This window comes from Vombatus ursinus, unplaced genomic scaffold, assembly GCF_900497805.2.
Source record: "Vombatus ursinus unplaced genomic scaffold, bare-nosed wombat genome assembly UNPS02014847.1, whole genome shotgun sequence".
NCBI lineage: Eukaryota > Metazoa > Chordata > Mammalia > Diprotodontia > Vombatidae > Vombatus > Vombatus ursinus.
In genome coordinates this window covers 1,875,435-1,896,334 of record NW_020954625.1, presented here as the reverse complement: position 1 = coordinate 1,896,334, position 20,900 = coordinate 1,875,435, and the positions used below count along the sequence as shown (strand labels likewise).

The window sequence follows — 20,900 nt, the reverse complement described above, 5'->3', positions numbered from 1 at the left end:
GGAGAAAAATTTGGGATTCAAAATCTTGTAAAAATAAATGCTAAAAATTTTCTTGACATGTAATTGGGGCGGGGGGGATAAAATACTATTTTAAAAAATAAGTAGAAAAAAAATCAAAACGTAGCAGACAACTCCTCTGAAATCCCAAACTCACTAAGTCTGCGTTGACCTTTCTGTGTGTATTATGTCCATCACCACTGACCTTCACAGCCATCCTATAAGGCAAGCAGAGCACGGGTTGTCTTCCCATTTTACAGATGGCACACAGTAATGATAGATGAAGCTGGGACTTGAACCCAGGTCTTCTGATTCCCACATTCCAGAGGCTTTCCACTGTGTGTTGTTGCTTCTCCATGGTTAAGATTCTGAGAGTGAGGCAGAGGCCAGCCTGTGGACAGCTTCACACCCCTAATCAGCAGTCCACAGCAGAAACACTGAAAGGCCAGGATAGTCACTAGGATAGGGCAGAAAGCGGACATCCAGTTGATTTATCGCCTCCTGTCATGGAACTGCTGCTCACAAGCAAGTAGCAGCTTTTCTGGAGACACAAACCCAGGCCTCTTACTTAAGCAGAGGTCTGAAGGACAGGAAATCTGGGAACGTTGGATTACATTTGCAGCAGCAGACTGTTTGCTGCCTTGAAAGTCTGTGATCTTGGTGTCAAATGGACACCAACTAAATGAAGATAGGAGGAATCTTGAGTCAGAGTTTAACCAGAGACCATTAGTGAATCTAAACAGTCCTGGACCCTGCCTGGGGCTAAAATAAGAGGAGCCTCTAAGATCAATCGCTTGGGGATGGGCTGTTAGGATCCAACCTGCAATCACACAGAAGACACCTCTGCCCAGACAGGAAGTTCCGATTTAAAACAAAACACCACGCTCAGTGGCAAGTAGACCTGATGGTGGTAGACCTGCAAGTCTGAGGCTAGGCTCAGCTGGACAAGTCCCTTCCACTTTCTCAGCCTGCAGTGTCACATTCGACCCCTGGAGTCTGTTCCTGCTGTGCTGCTGGATGATTCTGATCTTCCTCCAGTCGTCAGACCTCGGTGAGACCTGGGACTCAACACACTAATAAAATTAAAATAGCCATGGTGCATTGTAAGGCCAACCAGCAGTCCTGAGGAAATTGAGTCAAAGAACTAGGAAGAGGCTGGCAACAGAGCCAGAACTGTAGCCATGCTGAATCAATTAGAGCAGAAATCACACCTTGTACTAAACTGTAAGTGCTTTGAGGGCAGGCAACATATGGCAGTATAGAATATAGGAAATAGCATTGCCCTTGAAGTCAAGATACCTGACTTTGCCTTCCAGCCTTGGGACCCAAGGCAAGCCATTCAACCTCTGAACCTCAGAGTTTTTATGTGCAAAATAGGTCTACTGACACTTGCACTACCTGTCTTACTGGGGTAATTAGGCACCTTGTAAATGTTCCTTGGATTGAACTGAGTAATCCAAAGTGCGGCTGTGAGTCATTACAAGCAGCTCCTTCTAAGAGTGCTGTCGCAGAAGAGATTATCACTACCTTGAATAGATGAGCCTTAAAACATTTTACTGGGTTTGGCAAAGTTTCTTTACTAAATCTGGGGCTGAAAATGTGAGAGAAGGAGATCATTGGTTTCAAACCTGTTTCTCTGGTTTTGTGATTCTTGACTTGTCTTAGAATCCGGTTACAGAAAGAGCTTCCTAATTTTGCTTTGATTGAAGTTTGATTGTGTCAGGCAAAGAATGTTAGTGTCTTGGGGTCTGGCAAAGCCGAGAATGAGGATACACCCTTACGTGAGCCCTTTTTAGTTAACTTACAAACTTAGTAAAAATCATCCCTGGCCCTCGATTATTTTATCACAGGTTAAAAAGGAAAATTATTTTTAATGCAGATATGTCCATACTTGAAGAAAAGCTGATATATGAAAAATCAAACTAGGAAATTTATTAATCAGTCATTAGCTCTTTGCTTTACAGAAGAATTTACCCCTGAACTCCTCTGCCTTTAAATAGTGAGCTCCTAGAGGCCAGTGAACAATGTGATTTGGTTTACTCTCCAAAAATCTATGTACAGTTTTTCAGAAACACCCATGCTGTGTAAAGCACAATCCACCAACAGAATATCATAGTCTTTTTTTTAAGCAACACAATATGTGTATGTATGTATGTATTCATTCATTCATTCATTCATTCATTCATTCATTCAGTTGGTTGGCTTTACATCTTACGAGTTTTTCGATTTTATTTTATTTTCAGTTCCAGATTATCTCCCTCCCCTTGACTCCTCTCCTCACCCATTGAGAAGTCAAGAAATACAAAATCCAATACAGATCTGAAGTCACTATTATAGGCTTTTAGCATGCTATAGTTAGGAGGAACCCTAGATGTTACAAGGATCAACCCCCTCATTTTCTAGATAAAGAAATGGGCCCAAAGAAGGGAGATGATTTGCTCAGTCTGGTGCCACCTGAATCCCATGTCCATCATCTCCTCTGGGCTGCAAGTACAGAATGCAGTGAAGGCTATCGTACTCCAGGCCAGTTTGGGGGCTGGTTTCCTTTATTGCCCGGGAAGGTTCATTCAGGGAAGGATGAGCATATTGGGAAAGTACCATGGGGTTAAAACAAAGTTTAAAATAATAAATCTTGTGGTCTTTCTACCATGGCACATCATAGTCTGTGCTCCATGCCACCCTAAAGAATGCTTGATTTTGTTAATCTTTAGGGTAAAAGGGACCCCACACTTTGGAAGTTGTTTTTATGAATCAGTTCAAATCAATTACATTTTTAAATCTCCCTTTTCCATTTGGGAGGATAGCCTGTTTGTATGTCATCTGAGTCTTCAGCATCTAGAATGTAAGAAAGTCCATGCAGGGTCTCTCCTATCTGATGCTTTGACTGGGAAATTAAGGCAAGAGATACTTGTGTACCAATAACTTTGGTGAATTCTTGGACTGCTTCCTTTTTAAGGCCTGTGGGATATAATGTGTTCTAATGGGGAAAACTGTGGAATGATAGGCCAGCTCTAGAACTTTATGTTACCCTAAATAAGCCATTTGAACTCTGTGAGCCTCCGTTACTGCATCCACAAGAAGCTAGGAGACTATCCCTGCTCTGTATCTATTTGTGAGAACACAAAGGGTAAGAGACAAAGCTGTGAATTCCCAGGAAAAAACCACCTAACATTCCTTAGAAGGGGCCCTGTCATTGTCAATTTTAGATAGAGCCATCCACACAAGTAGTAAGATGCTTCCACATTTTAAAAGGAAAACTAATGTAGGAACATCTCGAAAGCCTTTAATATTTTCCAATTCCTCCAAAGCTGGTAGGGATTTGTTGCCAGGAGGTTAAATGTCTACTCGCTGCCAGCTTTCCATTCCCCACCTCCTCCTTTCCCAAAGAGGGAACCCACATGTGTTGACTATTCTTTCAGCTGGTTATACCTAGCAGGTGACAAACAGATGATGGTACTTAAAGAACCCTCCTCACAACTGTCGACTGTTGGAGTCAGAGAGAGACCAAACACCAGAAGTCCTCTCTATAGGGGTCACTGCTAACCCAACAATGCACCGCAGACAGACAGACACATGTGTATACACAGTTAGGAAAAGAAACTTTAAAATGACTCATGAATCAGTTTGAACATTTAATGGACCCTAATTGGAACCTCATCCTACTGTACTTAATGCAGAGAGATGAAAGCAAAAGAAATCTGAGAAACCATTTATTTCACTTGAGAAAGCAATAAACTGGAACTACAAAAAGATTTGGCTACTATTATATTTTTATGATTTAACAGAATAGTTATAGAATTATGTAGGGGACCCCATAAAAACAACATGGGATGTGTTCGGGGGTAGCTGGGCATTTAAGTAGAGACCAGAAGACGAGGCAGATGATGCTGAGCATGTATTAGCCGTGTTGTTTCTATGCCCCTACACAAGAGTTTAGGAGTTAGGAGTATGTCAGCTTGAAAAGCTGAGGACCCTAGGATGAGGATCACATCCATGCTGCTGATGGAAATTGGTCCACAGTACAGTTAGGACATGTGTACTCAATGCTGTGAAATACATAGCTCATTCTTCTAGGGAGCTAGCTGGCCAGCATCAAGGATGGGGCTCCTCTTAGGAAATATGCTACCACCTTTGAAGAGTTCTAGGAGGCACATTTTGTCTGAGGCTTTTTCCATTCTTTAAAAGAAAGTCTGTGGAGCTTTTTATGTTGTGTTTACGTTTGTTGTCTGTAACAAATCTGGCTAACAGAGAGTGTCTTTGTATTGAGGAGAACTTCAGAACCGTTAAGGGATAGAGCCTTCGAAATCGCTTAGTTCCAATCACTCCTTCACTTTATATATGCCCCAGACAAAGTCTCACGAGTCTGGGGAAGTTAGCATCCTGTTCGTGAAAAGTACTTTGGGCTTGGAGTCCAGAAGGCACAAGTTTGAGTCTCAGCACTGACAGGTATTAGTTCTGTGCCTGTGGGCAAGTTGCTTCTCTCTAAGTCTCAGTTTCCTGAACTATACAATGGAGTACAACATACTCTCTTAAAAAGTTGTTAGTGAATTTGCTATTTAGTTACCAGAAATTCTACCATGTATTTTAGAAGCTTACTGTAACCAATCCCTAAGATCTTCTCAAGGCAAACAAAATGTAAATAAACAAAAACTTTTAAAAGATTAAGGTATTTTAATGATAGTGATGTCATTACAGTAATATCAGTATTATTTCTGAATCCTGTGTTCTCTAAACAGAGTTCTTCCCAAAGTTCAAACTTGATTTTTTTTAAAAATGAACATTTGAAATGTTGAATACAAAGTTATCCTCTCCACCTTTATGTGACCTACTTATAATGAATTATTGATGTCAGTGTAGATTTTTTTTTAACCAAAAGAAAAATAAAAGGACATCAAAACTATTTTTTACAAAATGAACTTTTGTTTGGGTGGGGTTTTGATGGAGAGGAGATGTGTGTTTACATATCAAGATGATATTTGCCCTGAAAATCCCACTTGTAATTTTGTTAAAAGTATAAAACTGACCCTCTGAGGAATAGTATATAATGAAGCATAGGATTGGGGGATTTCATAGGACTTTTGACATCACCTAGTCCAAAGTGGGAACACAAGACAATCATCTAGAATGTGGAAAGAATATGTTAGAACATCGGTTTATATTCTTTATCTTTAAAAAAAAAAGGAAAATTAAATTTTATTAATATTTAGTATGTGGACTTAAATAGATTTAGAAACCATTTATTTAAAATGTAAAAATGAAGTACATTATGATAGGTATGTAAGAACAACTAATTGACAGAAGGAAGATCGAAATGTATTAGCCAAATATAAACAAAAACTTTTGTATAATTGGTATATAGTACTGAAAAATGAACATCATGATTTTGTCAGGGCAGCCAGAGCTGCCCTTCTCCTATGTGAATCTGTGTGGGCAGTCTTGTCAGCTAGAACAGCCATCAAAACCAGCAATAGAAATAAACCCACCTTAGCCCCACACCTTCAAATCACAAGGTGTCCCAACCAAAGTTTCCAACCAAGATTTGTTTGAATGATGAAGCACATTCCATTGCATTCTGCTCGCTCACACACACACACACACACACACACACACACACATGCACACGCACACGCACAAAAATTAATAATAAAGTTGATGTAGTAAGAACACAAGGCTTTTACACTGTTGGTGAGTAAATTTTTAAAGAATATTTGTAAAACATTGTTTACTTTTTGTCTCATCTTTTCACAAGTTCTTTTTTTGTGTCTGTTTTGTAATGTATAATTCATTTGTATTATAGCATATGTATATAGCTTATAAATAAATATGCATATGTTGGTCGTGTGCTCAAAATTTTTTACTGATGAGGTGTATAATCAAAAAAGTTTAGAGACTAGTACATTTACATCTTACAGGTCAGATTAGTTTGAGAGGTATGTGGAACATCCATCATTTAGAAGTGAAATCCTTGGGAATGAGAGACAGAGTATCCTGAAGGAACAAATGAAGAACTTAAAACAGAAAAAGGCCAAGCAGCAAAGTATTCTGATGAAAAGAAGAGAATGCAGGAGCCAGAGATTGCAAGGGAAGAAATCACACAGGCTGGATTTGGTAACATAACTCTAGGCTACTAATAAAATGAGTTAAGTTATAATTAACCTCACACATCAGATCCAAATATTTCATTATGAGGGTAATTGCAACCTTAATGAGGTCACCTAATGGACTAGAACATTCCTCAAAATTCGAATATCTTGGGTTCTAATCCTCCCTCTGTTACTTCCTGACTGTGTGATTTTGGACGCCCTCTCTGCACTCAAGAAATAATCTTGCCCAACATGCATTACAGAGTTGTCATGAGGATTACTTGTATAAGGGGAAAGATTGGTTCAATCACTTAAAGTAACTAAAAGATGCTCTAGCATGGATATCTTTATTACATGAAAACACCTCTGTTGAATCAATTAATCAATCAAGGACATTAATCTAGGAGCAAAAAAGTCCTTGATCTGTTTGGAAGGATTGAAAGGTACTGGATAAAATGAATGATGCTACCCAAAAAGTATATTGAGACTGGCTAAGAAACTTAGTCACGTCCTCTGATCTTGGATAAAGAGCAAACCAATTTTGAATCTAGTATTCCACTGCCTGGCCAGCCCATGGAAGGAGCTTTAACCAAAATCCTGACAAGGAGAGAATCTCTGTCTTCTCCCCCAACCCTGTCCAAAGGAGGACCCGGTGAACTGTGACAGGTTTCAAGAGTTTAGACTTTCCATGGGCATCCTAGCAGTGGCACCACACATGACTGAAGTATCTGAAGCAGGAGCTGAGGACAAACTAGAGACACAGGAAAATCAACTTCAGGACTCCATAAGGAGGCCAGCTGTAAGCTGTACCCTACCTGAGGGTATGGAAGACAAGTACTCTTCTAGCCTTCTACCCCCACAATGAGTAGAAAAGCACCTCCAGAAACCAGGAGCTATGTGTTACACCTTTGCCATATGTGCTTTCTAAAAACTAAACCCACTTTCCCCTGGACTCAGTATGTACTTGTGGAAGAGTGTCTGATTTGAGGGGATATTTTGTACCAATAACCAATGTTCTTATTATACCACTGTAGTAAATACTCATTTCTAAAGGCTAATTAAGTCTGACTGGCTAATTGATATCACTTGGTAATCAATGGGAAAATCACACTGGTAGGGACTGGTGAACAATAGCATTAGAAAGACAGCCCCAACCCTTCAGGGTTGACCCCGGAACCCTGAGGGAAGATGCAGCCAGTTGCCCTCTGACTACCCAACCTGTCAGTGACAGTAGGGGTTTGAGATGGTAGCTCCAGAGTCAGTGCTATACTCACAAAAGTAGATGTAAAAGCACTTTGAAAATGGTAATGCTGTACACAAACATCAAAGATTGTTCTTTTTTCCTTCTCAGAGAGCTCACTGATGGTTTGTTCAATTTCTTTTTCTAAGATAAGGTTATTTAAATTTTCTATTTTCTGTTCTGTTAATGTGGACAGTTTATATTTTTGTAACTATTCATCCATTTCATTTAGATTATAGATTTTATTGCCTTATATCTGGGGAAAATAGCTCCTCATAATTTCTTTTATTTCCTCTTCATTGATTGTGAATTCACTTTTTTCATTTTTTATAACTAATTTCATTTTTGCTAGTTAATTTGGTTTTCTGACTCTCATTTTTTAAATCAAGTTAGCCAGTGCTTAATCAGTTTTGTTGCTGTTGGGTTTTTGTTTGTTTTTTATTTATTAGTTCAATGTTTTGTTTTTTACTTTCAGTTTGTCTATCTCTGCATTGATATTCAGGATTTCTATTTTGGTGTTCAATTGAGGGGTTTTAATTTGTTGTTTCTCTAGTTTTTTAAGTTGCATGTCCAATTTGTTGATCTATTCTTTCCTGCTTTTATTGATGTGTGCAGTTACAAATATAAATACTAGGTACTGCCTTGGCTACATCCCACAGATTTTGGTATATTGTCTCATTGTTATTTCCTTCTAAGAAATGGTTCATTGTTTCTATGATTTGTTCTTTGACCCACTCATTTTTTTAGGATTAGGTGATTTGGTTTCTAATTAATTGTTAATCTATGCTTCAAAAGTCTTTTGTTGAATGTAATTTTTATTGCATTATAGTCAGGAAAAGTACATTTAATATTTCTGCTTTTCTGCATTTGTTTGGGGTTTTTATGCCCTAATATATGATCAGGTTTTTTTTTTTTTTGGAAGGTGCCATGCACAGCTGAAAATAAGTATGTTCCTTTCTATTCTCATTCATTATTCTCCAGAAGTCTATCATATCTAACTTTTCTAAAGTTCTATTCATATCCTTAACTTCTTTCTTGTTTATTTCTTGGCTAGATTTATCTAGGTCTGAGAGGGGTAAATTTGAGGCCTTCCACTATTCTAGTTTTACTGTCTAGTTCTTCCTGTAATTCATTTAATTTATGTTTCCGGTGTGTTAACCACATGTCAAAGAGACTCTTTGATTATCCCACAGGATAGCTGACTGAGCTATTTGATTATCTCCTGTGACTGCTTTCTTAATGCTCTTGATGGAGTTGGGCAACCAGTGAAGGGAGTTAGAGCCTATGACCTTGTGAGTTCCAAAGGTTGAGGGGGGCCCCTTGGCATCCTGTCATTCCATAGTCCAGGTTTCAAAACCAACACAGCATTGATGCCCAGGGGAGCAAGGATTGACTTTTGGGCATTCCCTTTGGGCCCCTGGACCCGATGGTAACTGTGACACGGTCATCTGGCAGGCCTGCTGCATCTGCACATAAATTTGGTGGGGCTAGTGCTGAGCCTACACTTCCAAGGCCTGAGGTGTTGAGGGGAGAGTGTGCCCCTCCATTGTTGAGGGGGAGGGTAAGTGTTTATATGTTTGATCTTGCTCCATCTCTGAAGTAAATGTCCCTTTGTAACAGCTAATCTCCCATTAAATGGTTAAATGAAACTGGAAGTGCTAGTCACTGGCCCCTTAACCAATAGGGGCAACACAGCCAGTAGGCGCTTAAGCCAATATTGTCAGAAAAAAAAGACACTCCTCACCCTTTCAGAGTACCCCAGAACCTCGAGGGTTAATGTAGACCACCTGGCCCTGAGAGAGTGAAGCCAGGCTCTGACTGATGTTAGAACCAGCGTCACTGGAATGGCAGCAAAGCCTTCTGGCCCCTGAAACCTTCCCTCTGTGCTTATGTGTTTGGGGGTGGGGGAGGCTGGCGATGCCTATCGCTTCTCTCATCTGAGCCTCTGTTTTTTCTGAAACCACTTTACCTGTACTTCTTGGACAGGTACCACTTTGGGATTGTCTCTTCAGAGCTGTCAAAGTGCATTTCCTTTTTCATCACCACCAAGCTTCCCCCCCCCCCCCCAGTTGTTTGCACAACTTTCTTTCTGTGCTTACAGAGCCAAGAATGGCTAGCAGCAGTTCTGGGCCATGGTTACAGTTTGCTGGCTCTACTCCCAAAGGCTATTGTTGCATCGAAGGGTTATTTACCTCAGGTTTCTGTTGTCTGTGTTGGCAGCAGGTTTGTGTGGCTCCTTTGTCATTAAATACACAGTGACGCCACCACCTTTGTACTGTGAGGCATCTCCCAGCCCTAAGCATAGACAGGAGCAGGATGGGGTTGCATTGGCTGAAGGAGATTCTTCTGCTCTCCTAGGAAAGGCCCTGAATGCTGGGAATAGCTGTGCTATGTCTCCTTCACTAGGACTCTTCCCCTCTGGAACCCCAGCATCATCCTGTCAAGGAAGAGGTTGGACAAGAGAATTTCTAAATTCTTTTCTAGCTCTGACATTCCTTGATTCAACCCAGAAATACTTGTGTTCCCAAATTAAGGAATGTCATCAATTGACCAATGAGGCAAGGGGATAAAAACAGAGTTTGAAAGGAGAGTACAGCTCAGGAAAGCACAAATACCTTTGTCAAGTTAGAATCCCCTTGTAATCCTAGTTTTAAGATCTTCCCTCTTGAAGACTTTTCTTTGTCCCTTTTCAAAGCTTTCTAAGGTCTCCACCTTGTGTCTTGATTTTGTTTCCTGAAATTTTATTCCCTGTTTTACACACAAGAAATCTGAGGCCCAGAAGGTGGCCAAGGCCACCCTGGTGGTGAGCAGCAGAGCCAGGGCTAGAGCCTTGAAGACCTTGGAGGCAGGCAGGCAGGCTAAGGGCCCTACATTGAGCGGCCCCACTGCGTTAGATTATATTTACAGCACTATTTTCTTATATGGATACATGTGTGTACTGAAGTTTCCCAGAAGACAGTGGACAAAAAGACTTACTGTAATGTTGGCGACTCCACTTTGTCCCACTTTTCAAAGGGAGGCCTCCAGCCCGAGGACAGTGGTGAGAGCCTTGGCTTGCTTCAAAGAATCTATGCCAGCCCTTGGTACCGAACCTCTAACTGTGGCAGTGCTTGGGTCTTGTGGTGGGGAGGGCAGTGGTGGAGGATAAGGTAGTTCAGTGTAGTGAAGGAGAGCCAACATTTATTAAGGATTTACAGTGTGCTAAGTGCTGGGAGTGCAAACACAAGCAACAACAAAAAGGGAAGACTAGAGGTCAGAGTGAGCTGGAACTCAGGCGTGAAGGAGGAAGGATTCTGGAGAGTCAGGAGCAGAGCCCGGGCAGAAGGAAGGACCTTCTGGTGATGATGGAAGATTATAAAAGAGAGCAGAATGCCCCTGGCCGGGGGAGCTCTCCAGACTCCGGCTTTGGATTGTCCTGGACAGTGATGGTGTACCTGGCCATCCTTCTGTCGGCTAGTACAGCAGTGATATCATTCTCAAATAGAAACAGATCTGGGAGACTTAGAAAGCCACAGATTAACATTATCTCAGTTTTATTGCATTTTTATTGATTTTGTTAAACATTTCCCAGTTACATTTTACCTGGTTTGGTGCCCTCAGGAATTTTGCAGTCTGCTTTACTGGTGTAAGTTTGACACTCCTAAAAGCTGCATTGTTCATGCCTTGGCTAGTTTATCCTAGGAACCTCCCATTACCTTCTCAGCTCCTGTAGATTTTGTGCCCAAGCATCCTCAGTAAGAGGTTTAAGGATTGAAAAGGACACCACATTGAGTCACAGGACCTGAGTTCCAAATCTGACTGGACTGCCTCCTACTTTTGTGACCCTGGACAAGTCACTTCTCTCTGGACCTCAGTTACCCCAACTGTAAAATTAGGGAAAATGCACTCAGTAATCTCTCAGATCCTGTATAACTCCACCTCTCTGGTCCTGTCTTCCTTTTGCACTTTTCATACTTCATGAACCAAAAGTAGAAATTGCATTTTAAAGGTGGCATGTCCTGTCATTATTACTATTACCCAAGCCATTCTCTGCCCCTTCAAGAAGTGCTTGGATTGTGTTCACTCTCCAGGCCTCGAGGAGCTTGGGCTGCGCTTTGAAGCATCTAGTTTGCTGGAATTCCTAGGTCATAAGAAATGTAGTTACAAACTGAGGGTCCATAGGAGGGACTCAGAGAATTATCAGAAGATCAGCTTGCCAAGGATGGGGGCTGGGCGCAGATGGAGAGAGCTGTAGAAACTAGCTTCAAGCTACAAACTTTTAATTGTTTAGATTTCATCCAAACTTCAAATAAACAATGTCAGTGTGTTAACAAAAGTATCTATGGAAGAGAATGACTCTATAGATAGGAAACTCCTTGAGACCCTGTATGGATGTCTGCTAACTACAGAAAGCAAGAGCTAAACAAGGAAATAATTATTCTTCCCTTTTGTTTCCCAGAAATAAACTTAGGTATCTGATAAACTGTCCAGGGATTCCCAGGCTGTTCCCTTAAGGCAATGGCCAAGGCCCCAGGCAGCTCAATAAGGCTTTTGATTCAGCCCTGTTAAATCTGCTCTCCCAACCCGCCCTAATCCTTTCCCCTTCCCACCTCCAAAGGGAAGAGATCTCTGCCAGCTTTGGCCTGCTAGTCAGAGAAGCAGCAGGGCCTTGTGGAAAGAGGGACAGGCAGGAAATCTGCCAGCCTGGCTTTGAGTCCTACCTCCCAACACTTACTAGCCCTGTGACCCAGAAAAAGTCACTTCAACTTTCTCTGCCTTTGTTTCCTCCTCTGTAAAATGAGAATGGTCATCTTTGTGCTGTCTACCTCACAAGCTTGTTTTGAAGGAAATATTTTTCAGCTTTAAAGTTTTGTAGAAATGTGAATTATCGTCATAATTTCTAATCATTCCTGCCAATCTGCAGCTCTGCCACATTATTTAAAGTGACACAGGATAGCCTGAATCCATACAGTCTGCCCTCTGAGCTCAGCATATCACAAATCAAGACCTCTGTGTCCTGCCGTCTGTCACCCAGAGGAGTCGAAGCCGGCAGCTTCCACATGACAAACTGGCTGCTCTCCAGACCCCTTGGCATCCTGGGGGCTTCTCCGGTGAGACTGACAACAGCCCTCCTGGAGCCAGTCAGAACCTCCCAGCCACAGGAGGGGGGTGTGACCACCACTTAGGAAACCTTTTGCCCATCTCCTATTGCCAGTTGTAGTGTGTGGTCAAACGGTTAGACTTGCTTACCCTCTTAGGAATCAAATGGACAAGACTAAATTACTCCCTTGTGTGCTGTTCACAATTCTTAAAGTGGGTGAATGCCCAGCACTCCCTGGCAATGGCCGTGCAATGAGTCTTGAGATGTGAATGTAATCAGAGTCGATTCACTTGATTTCTTAAGAATATAAGTTCAAAATTATGGTATGTGATTGTGATGGAACACTATTGTGCTGTAAGAAATGACGAGAAGCATGGTTTCAGAAAAACCTGGGAAGACTTACATGAACTGTTGCAAAGTGAAGAGAACATTGCACGCAGTGATAGCAGTATTTATTATACGATGATCAACTGTGAATGACTTTGATATTCTCAGCAATACAATGATTCAAGACGATTCCAAGCCAATTGTGTTAAAGCTCCTGATGAAAAATACTATCCACCTCCAGAGAAACAACTGAATGAGTCTGAAGGCAGATTGAAGCATACTTTTTTTTTTTTGCTTTATTTTTGTTTGTTTTGAGGTTTTTTTTGGTCTATATTTTCTTTAGTAACATGGCTAATATGGAAATGTTTTGCATGATTGCACATGTACAATCAATAACATGTACAATCAGCTGGGGGTGGGGTAGGGGAGAGAATTCAGAATTCAAAAAATTTTTAATGAATGTTAAAAATTGTTTTTATATCTAATTGAGAAAAAATTAATTTAAAAAATGAAATTAAAAAAACACTACAAGTTTGGTAAAGTTCAGAATCACCTTCTGGTATTGTGACTTCTGCAGGGTAGGCTCACCAGTTAAAATGTGTCCATGGTAGCCAGGTCACCCTGAATTAGAACTTTGCAGTTAATGAGCCTTCAGTGCTGAGTGAAGTGAGCAGAACCAAGAGAACGTTGTATACAATAACAGCCACGTTGTGTGATGACTAATACTGATGAACTTAACCCTTCCTGGCAATACAAGGATCTGAGACATGTCCAGAGGCCTTGTGATGGAAAATGCTATCCACATCCAAAGAAAGAACTATGGAAGTTGAAGTGCTGTTTTTTTTCTTTTCTGTTGAGTTTTGTTTCCTCTTTCTGATGGTTCCTCCTATTGGTTTTAATTTCTACTTACAACATCACCAATGTGAAAATATGTTTAATGTGAATGTAAATGTATAGCCTATATCAGATTGTGCACCGTCTTGGGGAGGGTGGTAGGGAGGAAGGGGGAGAAAAATTTTAAACTCAAAAGCATATGGAAGTGATTATTGATAAATAAAAATAATAAAAAAACTAAAAAAAATTAATGAGCCTTCAGAAAAATATATTTTAATAAAAGAGGGTTGTTGTTAGGATCAGCTGAAATTATCTAGCTTTCTATTTATATCTACATCTATGTGTTCATATACCTTAATGTCAGCTGTTGTTATCCAGTCCAGGGCCTTGCACATAGTAGGTGCTCAATAAATGTTGAATAAAGTTACAAAGGGGGAAGTTTATCTTCATTATCTCCCAGAGTGGGAAAAGAAAGACTTTTAATCATTCTTTCATTTCAAATCCCAAATAGTGTCTGTTTGGATTGGTTACATTTTGTGTAGCTAATAGTTAAACTATAGACTTAAGTAAATGCTTTATTAAAATCAATGACAAAATCACCTTTTTATCAGCTACCATCAGAAATGGCACTACCTGGCTATGAGCTGGACTGTCACAGAGTAAGAGTCTTTAAAATTCCTCTCGGATTTGCGGGTATTAGCAAGTCCCTATCCACATCCTCTGAAGGGTTTTTGATGTCATTTTGGCTATTGAACTAAAAAATGTGAACTATTACTTTGTTGATCTTGTTCTTAAACCAAACTGCATTATCAACGGAGAGTGTGTTCTTAGTGTATTGTTAAAAGTACTTTAAAAACTTGTAAATCCTGGTAATTTATGTTCCTCCAGCCTCCACTACCTCATTCTCTCCTTCTGGTTTTCATTTGAATGCAGTCCTGTCTGAGTGTGTACCTGTAAAATTGGGTTTTTCCAAGTACAATTTACAGTCGTGACCTTAGGTTTTACAGTGTCCCTAACCTTCGAGAAGCTTCCTTCTCTGCTGAGAAGCCAACTGTGGGTCACCCAACCCTTTCATATTCTAATTGTCTCATCAAGGTTACTTGAAACAGATCTGATTTTGACAAGTCTTGGTTTATCGTGGAGACTTTGTAGGACTGGTGAGTAAATTAAGAGGGTTCCCCAGCAAGCCCATTAATTGCTCCATGTCTTAAGATGTACACAGCTGTAAACCTAGCCTACTTCGAGACAACAGTCCCATTTATCTAAACAATTCTCCTTTTAGACTCGATGGCAGTGATCAAAGCTAAGATAAGGAAGACTGAGGGGAGGATCTTTCCCGGTCTCTTCTTGCAGGGACTCACAATCAGCTTTTCTTCTCAGCCTCTGAATGAAATGTCTAGTAGATGTTGTGTTCCATGTATCCCAGAGGCTGTTAGAGAAGAGCCAGCCAGCCAGGAGGCAGGAGGGAGGCCCGGTGGCCCTGTCTGGGTAAATGTTTATCCTGGATCATTCTGCAGGAGGCCTCTGGCTCTCTCCCTCACTGCCCCTCTAGCCCTGGCACGGCTGGGAAGCTCATGCAAGCAAGCAAGTGCTTGCCTGAGCCCTGGGAAATTGGCCTTTCCCCTGTCTCAGGGAGAGGCCTGGGGCGTTTCCATTGGTTTGATCCTGCTCGTCGCTCTCAGGAGCACCCTCGCTAGCGTTGGGCCGTGATGTGGAAAGCCGGACCAGGGCTTCTCACGTTCCTCTCCTTGTCCCCAGGTCATCGTGCAGTCCGGCCGTCACCCCACGGTGCTGCAGAAGCTTTGCCAGCTGCCTTTCCAGTATTTTAGTGATCCTCGTCTCATCAAGGTGCTCTTCCCTTCACTAATCGCTGCTTGTTACAATAACCCTCAGAACAAGATCATTCTGGAGCAGGAGATGAGTTGTGTCTTGCTTGCTACGTTCATTCAGGTACAGACATTCCAACGGGAACTTCCATTTAGGCCATTATCCCATGTGGGTATAGGTCTCTGACTTTCTGTGTACCCAATTCAGTAAGAAAACAGAAGGAAACCTTGGGGGACTGTTCATTGCCTGTACCCCTCTGCCGTGCCAGGCTAACCCATCACTAGCTCAGCGGTGTCTGGGCAGCTGGCCGTAGCTCTAGGGGAGGATTTCACTTAAGGCAGCAAAATGGCCAGGCTGCTCAGCTCAGGGCAGCTGATAATTACTGTTTGTAAAGACCGCTTGAGGCTTTTCATTTCCTTGTTGCATTAGGGTGTAGTTTGTGTTTTATCAGGATGTGGAGAATGCAGTTTGGACAAAAAGTCAGAAAAAAGTAGACCTGTGTGGTTGGCTTTTAAGCTGTCAAAACAGCCCAGAAAATGTGAAGTGCATCTCGCAGATGCTTTTTGGTGTGACTCTGAATCCAGTATCTCTTGTATTAGGCTTTCAAAAAAAAAAAAAAGTCCCAGACTTGGACAAGCGTCATCTTCCTACTGTGACTGTGTCTTTAAGTCAAAGGTAATGTTGTGGTATAAGCAGCATTTTCAGCATCCAAAGCCACATGGCTAAATGGACACAGAAAGTCAGTTTGGCTGTTACCTAGTGTTTGCTGCCTCATCCAGTGATTGTTTTTCCATCAGGGTAAAAGAAAAAACTTTTTTAAAAATTTTAATCTTTCGGCTCGGTTCATATTTTCCACTGTAAGATTAAATGCCACTATTTGCTCGGGAACAAATGTGGGAACTGCTTTCCAGAACTCTTCTTGCCTGTAGTATTGAAACCAAAAGAAAAAAAAAAAAAGGATGTATTTCCTTTTTTGTTGTTGTCCTGTTTTATTTTGTAGCTTACTCTGGCTAATACAAATGACTTCTAATACTTGTTTGATAGTAGATGGCTGATTAGTAAATGCATTTTTAAAAGACGGACTTTTAAAAATGATTTACGACACTTTCTTTGTGAAAGACATTTTTTTACAGTCTACAATTCAGTGGTGAGGGAATAAACAAAGTTAAAGGTCAATCACTTTAAAAAATCTTTCAGCCCAGCTATTCTGTTTATAATTCTTGACTTCGTTTTCCAAAATAGTTTAAAAAGTCAAACACTTCAGAACCTATTGGCTTTTCAGGAGTGGTTTTCTAATAAGATGTTAATAAGAGAGCCTAACTATCACATAAATTTCAATACTTTGTATCATTCATAAAGTAAATTTTGAAAAATTTAATGTAAAAAATACAGAGCTATAGCAGGAATTTTAAAACTCTTTTATGGTCATTTTTCAAATTCCAGAATATGCAGCTGGGCCAAACCAAATTATGTGATTATTTAAAGTTTTAGATGTCTTGAGAAATTACATCAGTTTCTTGACAAAAATCCACATGATATCAAATGAGAAATAAAAGCAAATCCACACACAGCAGATTCTCAACTATGCATTTTCATTTGATATTATACATACTGAGGCGGGAGGGATCCTTTGTATCTAATCTTCCCTAAAAATGTACATGTTATAAAGAAATTAATTTTCCAAAAACAGTAAAACTTCTTTATGACGCTAGTGTAGTTACTGAAAATTTCCTGGTGCCTTACACACACTGACTTCGTTAAATGTAGGGGTTGGACTCCTTCTAAGCCCTCTTCCAGCTCCTGAAGCCTGTGATGAAAAGGGCAGGGGAGGAAGAAGAAGGAATGAGATAAGCCACTTTCCTGGCTTGGTTTGGCCACCACTTTCATCTGTAGCATCACATTATTTGTAGAATGAACTATTAAGGATTCTGTCCTGTTCATTTCATCAAGTATTAATGTTCAGATTCACCATTAAAAATACTGTTTTTTTAAAACAGAAATTTAACATTTTTGGTCACCGAATTACTACAGAATTTTGCAGGATAGTTGAGGTTTTTTCCCAAACCCAAGCAGAACTGCTCACTGCTAAGCCAGCATATGAGTCTATTAGGCTACAAGCTACAAACTGCTAAAGCTAACGAAATAATGTGGAAAAGGGGAGATTTGCACAAAATAAAGTTTTAGGCATGGCACGATGCTAGCTGCCATGGTTAGACAGTAATTTTTGACAACTGTGTAACATGAATATCGTTTCATGGAGATGATTATTATGAAATCAGTTATATATAGTAGTAGGTTTTAAGTATCATCATTATTTAGTCTTCCTTTATAATACTCCAGTCCCAGCTTCCATTTATAAATTTCCTTAGGTTCTAAGAATGTTGGATTGCAGGCTCATCAGGCAAAAGGGGTGGCAGATTGGTTGTTTCATGAGGATTTTCAGTTTATTTCATGAAAATTTACTGTTTTTATACTCACTATACAAACAGTTTTCTTTTGTCTACCCAGGATTTTGAACCAATTCCTGGTCAAACTGAAGACTTGTATCCTCAAACAAGGGGTATGTATGTCTCTTGAAATCTAACACATACTTTATGAGGCTGATAACCAAGCTGCATGTTTATTCCCCATCCTCCATCACTTATAATTTCCCATTATTTTATCATCAAGGACTCAGGTTTCAAGTGCCAAATATATTTCAAGGCAAAAAGTAATTGTGGATTTTACCCTTCAGCATGATTCCCTGTGTTGCCTCACTGAGAAGTCTAAAAGACTCCAAGGAAAACCTTGGTGGTAGGTTCGTCTCCTTCACACATGCCCTTTCCCTGGCTGTGACAAAGAGAAACCAGTCACTACATGACAGAAGAGAATCAGAAAAATCTGATGTCTACAGAAATCTTCCTGAAGAGCTTCCAAATGCTAATTAATTAGCTCCTCTTTCTGCTGTCAACAAGTGTTATTTAAGAAAACATTAGATGAAAACAGATATTCAAGATAATGAACATTAGTTTAAATTACTCAGTGAAAGATACAAGTGAGGAGATTGTTGGTTTCCTTCAGTGTTTGGTGCTGTGATGTAATCTATCTTAGCTGGGGGATGGGGAGAATTCCCCCAAAGGTGAATTTAAGCCCTTGAACTTTTTTATTGAAAATATTTGTTTTACATGCAGAAAAAGCCATCAAATTAGCAGAGTTCAGAGGCTGAAAGATTTACAAGACCTTTTCTGTTGCTCTCCTGCTGGGACATTTTCCTCTGATTAGAGTTGAATGTTAGGGTTATTTGAAATTGTATTTTTGTCATCGTCTTCCTAGATTGTAATTTTTAAAACTAAGGCATTGCTTCACTAGCTTCTTGGTGTCACCCAGTTTTTCAGTAGTTAGAGAATATCCTAATTAAGAAAACTTGCTTTAGAATTTCCCAATTCTCCTTTGGTTTTTTAATTCTTTAAAACACTGAAAATTCCATCTCCTAGCTGTGTTCCCCTCTGGGGCCCCTAACCTTGAAGCCTATCTTGGTGTGTGTTGGATTCTTTTGCTAAGAAAACAAAAAGTCATTTGGAATAAGCAGGTGTTGAAAAGTTTCAACAAGAAAAAACAACAACAACTGAAGTGGTTACATTTGTCATTTTAAAAAACCAGATTCTGTGGACCCAGGTGAGTGAAGAAGGAAACAAATAGTGGGGTCCCATGCCCATCGCCTAGGGCCCCGGCCAGGGCAGCATTTGCTTGTTCTGCCCACGAAAGAGGCGTTTCTCACCACCAAGCCCTCAAGCTATCCAGGAGGCCCTCAAACCCAGTTTGCTCCATGTGGAAATACTTGGAGATGTTGAAGGTTTTTATTTTCAGTCATACAGCAAATTTTGTGTTAATGAGGAAAAACTTTTGCAGCCCTCCTTTTTCCTATTTTCTCATGAAATAAGCGCTAGCCCCTTTTGCTTTATCTGAAAGACAGATCCCCAGCAGCTTCCTTGGCACACTGTGTAGGCCAATTACTGAGATCCTGACACTTCTGGAGCAGGACATTAGAGCCACAGAGACAGCACTATCTTTCGTAGTGGAAGAGGTTTTTTTAAAGCATGTACCAGATTACAGCTGGCCTGATTCACCATAGTTCTATCCCCCCCGCCCAAAGAGTTCTGGACTCAATGTCCGCTGTGACTCTCAGGGACTCCTCCTGTTTGACAAAGATCATAGCATGAGCATAGCTGTCAGTTTATTCCCTGGGCATCTCCCTTTCATGTGCTGACTTTGAACACTCACCGTCCATGAAAGTGTTCACACTTTATGTCTTGAGCGGTACCACACGGGGAGAAGAAGGTCTCCTTTAAGGGACTAAATACGTGTGGTTTTGCTCTCATGCCTCTCATACGGCACTTTGCAGCCACAGTTTGTAAATGAGTTTCTCTCATTTGTCTCCTCTGTCATTGGATGTAAAGCTCAATAAGTAAATAGGGAAAAATTGCAAGTTATACTGAAAGGAAAATCTTGACATAGCTCCTGAAAATGAAACATGGTTTAGTTTTTGCCTAAAAGGAAATAAGTGCAAAACTTTGTATTAAAATATAAACAGATGTCTTTTTCTGGCAATTTGGGATGGCGCAAAATAAACATTAGTGATTTTGTCCCCCTTCCTTTTTTTAAACATTTTTAAACTTTTTTTAAAAAGATTAAAAGCAGTCATTTTTAAAAATGCTTTCCTAATATTATCTGAATATGCTGGAGATATTGTGACCATTTTTGTCCTTTTTTTTAAATGAACTTACCAGATTTATTATTATTTCATTTAAACCTATCTGTATTTCCAACCTCTTAAATATTGAAATAAGTTTAATTTCTTAGCACACCCAAAATTATAATCTAATGTTATGCTCTCTGTCTTTCACAGAAAAATTTTTCACTTCCCAAGACTACCTTGAACTATGTAACAGATTTCCAGAGCAGGCCTGGGAAGAAGCCCGACAATTTTTCTTGAAAAAAGATAAAAAATAAGTTTGCTTCAGTTGGTTCTGATTTGGAGACATTCATTGTTAAAACAAACATTCTAACTGTTCACAAAAAAATTTTTGATACTCAATACCTGCACTGTAGATATGACATATACTTTGCACTATTTATAATTAATTATTGTAGATACTTTAATGTTCTGGTTTCTAATTTTGCAAGTTGGGTTTGTTTCATTTATGTATAACATGATAGGGTTTGGGAGCCCTGTGATGGTAAACTTCTTGCATTGCAATATTGGTGAAATTAGGCTTAAAAATGAGAAGATCAGTTCTGTTCTATATATCTTGTAATAAAATAACTTATTCTGTTTTGCAGTGTGACTTTGTATTTCAGCATCAGGGTTTCTGAATAATCAATCACTTGTCTCACTTCTTGTTAGAGAAATGCAAATTTGAAACAAAAATTTTAAAACATTCTAGAAATCTCTGCAAGTAATTCAAAAATTGAAGTTTAAGCTGCTTTTTGAATGTTCCTTTTTGAGGTTTAGAATAAGGATATTTGTGACATT

General features: G+C 40.0%; 1 protein-coding gene across 3 annotated transcripts in view; it reads left to right on the top strand.

The window, feature by feature from the left end:
* Positions 1-20,671, top strand: part of SCAPER (S-phase cyclin A associated protein in the ER) — a 400,073-nt gene extending 379,402 nt beyond the window's left edge. For all 3 annotated transcript variants that reach the window (XM_027840666.1, XM_027840664.1, XM_027840665.1), the window contains 3 exons: positions 15,320-15,511; positions 17,897-17,948; positions 20,274-20,671. In XM_027840666.1, the coding sequence (XP_027696467.1) occupies positions 15,320-15,511; positions 17,897-17,948; positions 20,274-20,377 (348 nt within the window). In that variant the 3' untranslated portion in view covers positions 20,378-20,671. The remainder of the gene's footprint in view (positions 1-15,319; positions 15,512-17,896; positions 17,949-20,273) is intronic.
* Positions 20,672-20,900: the final 229 nt, after the last annotated feature.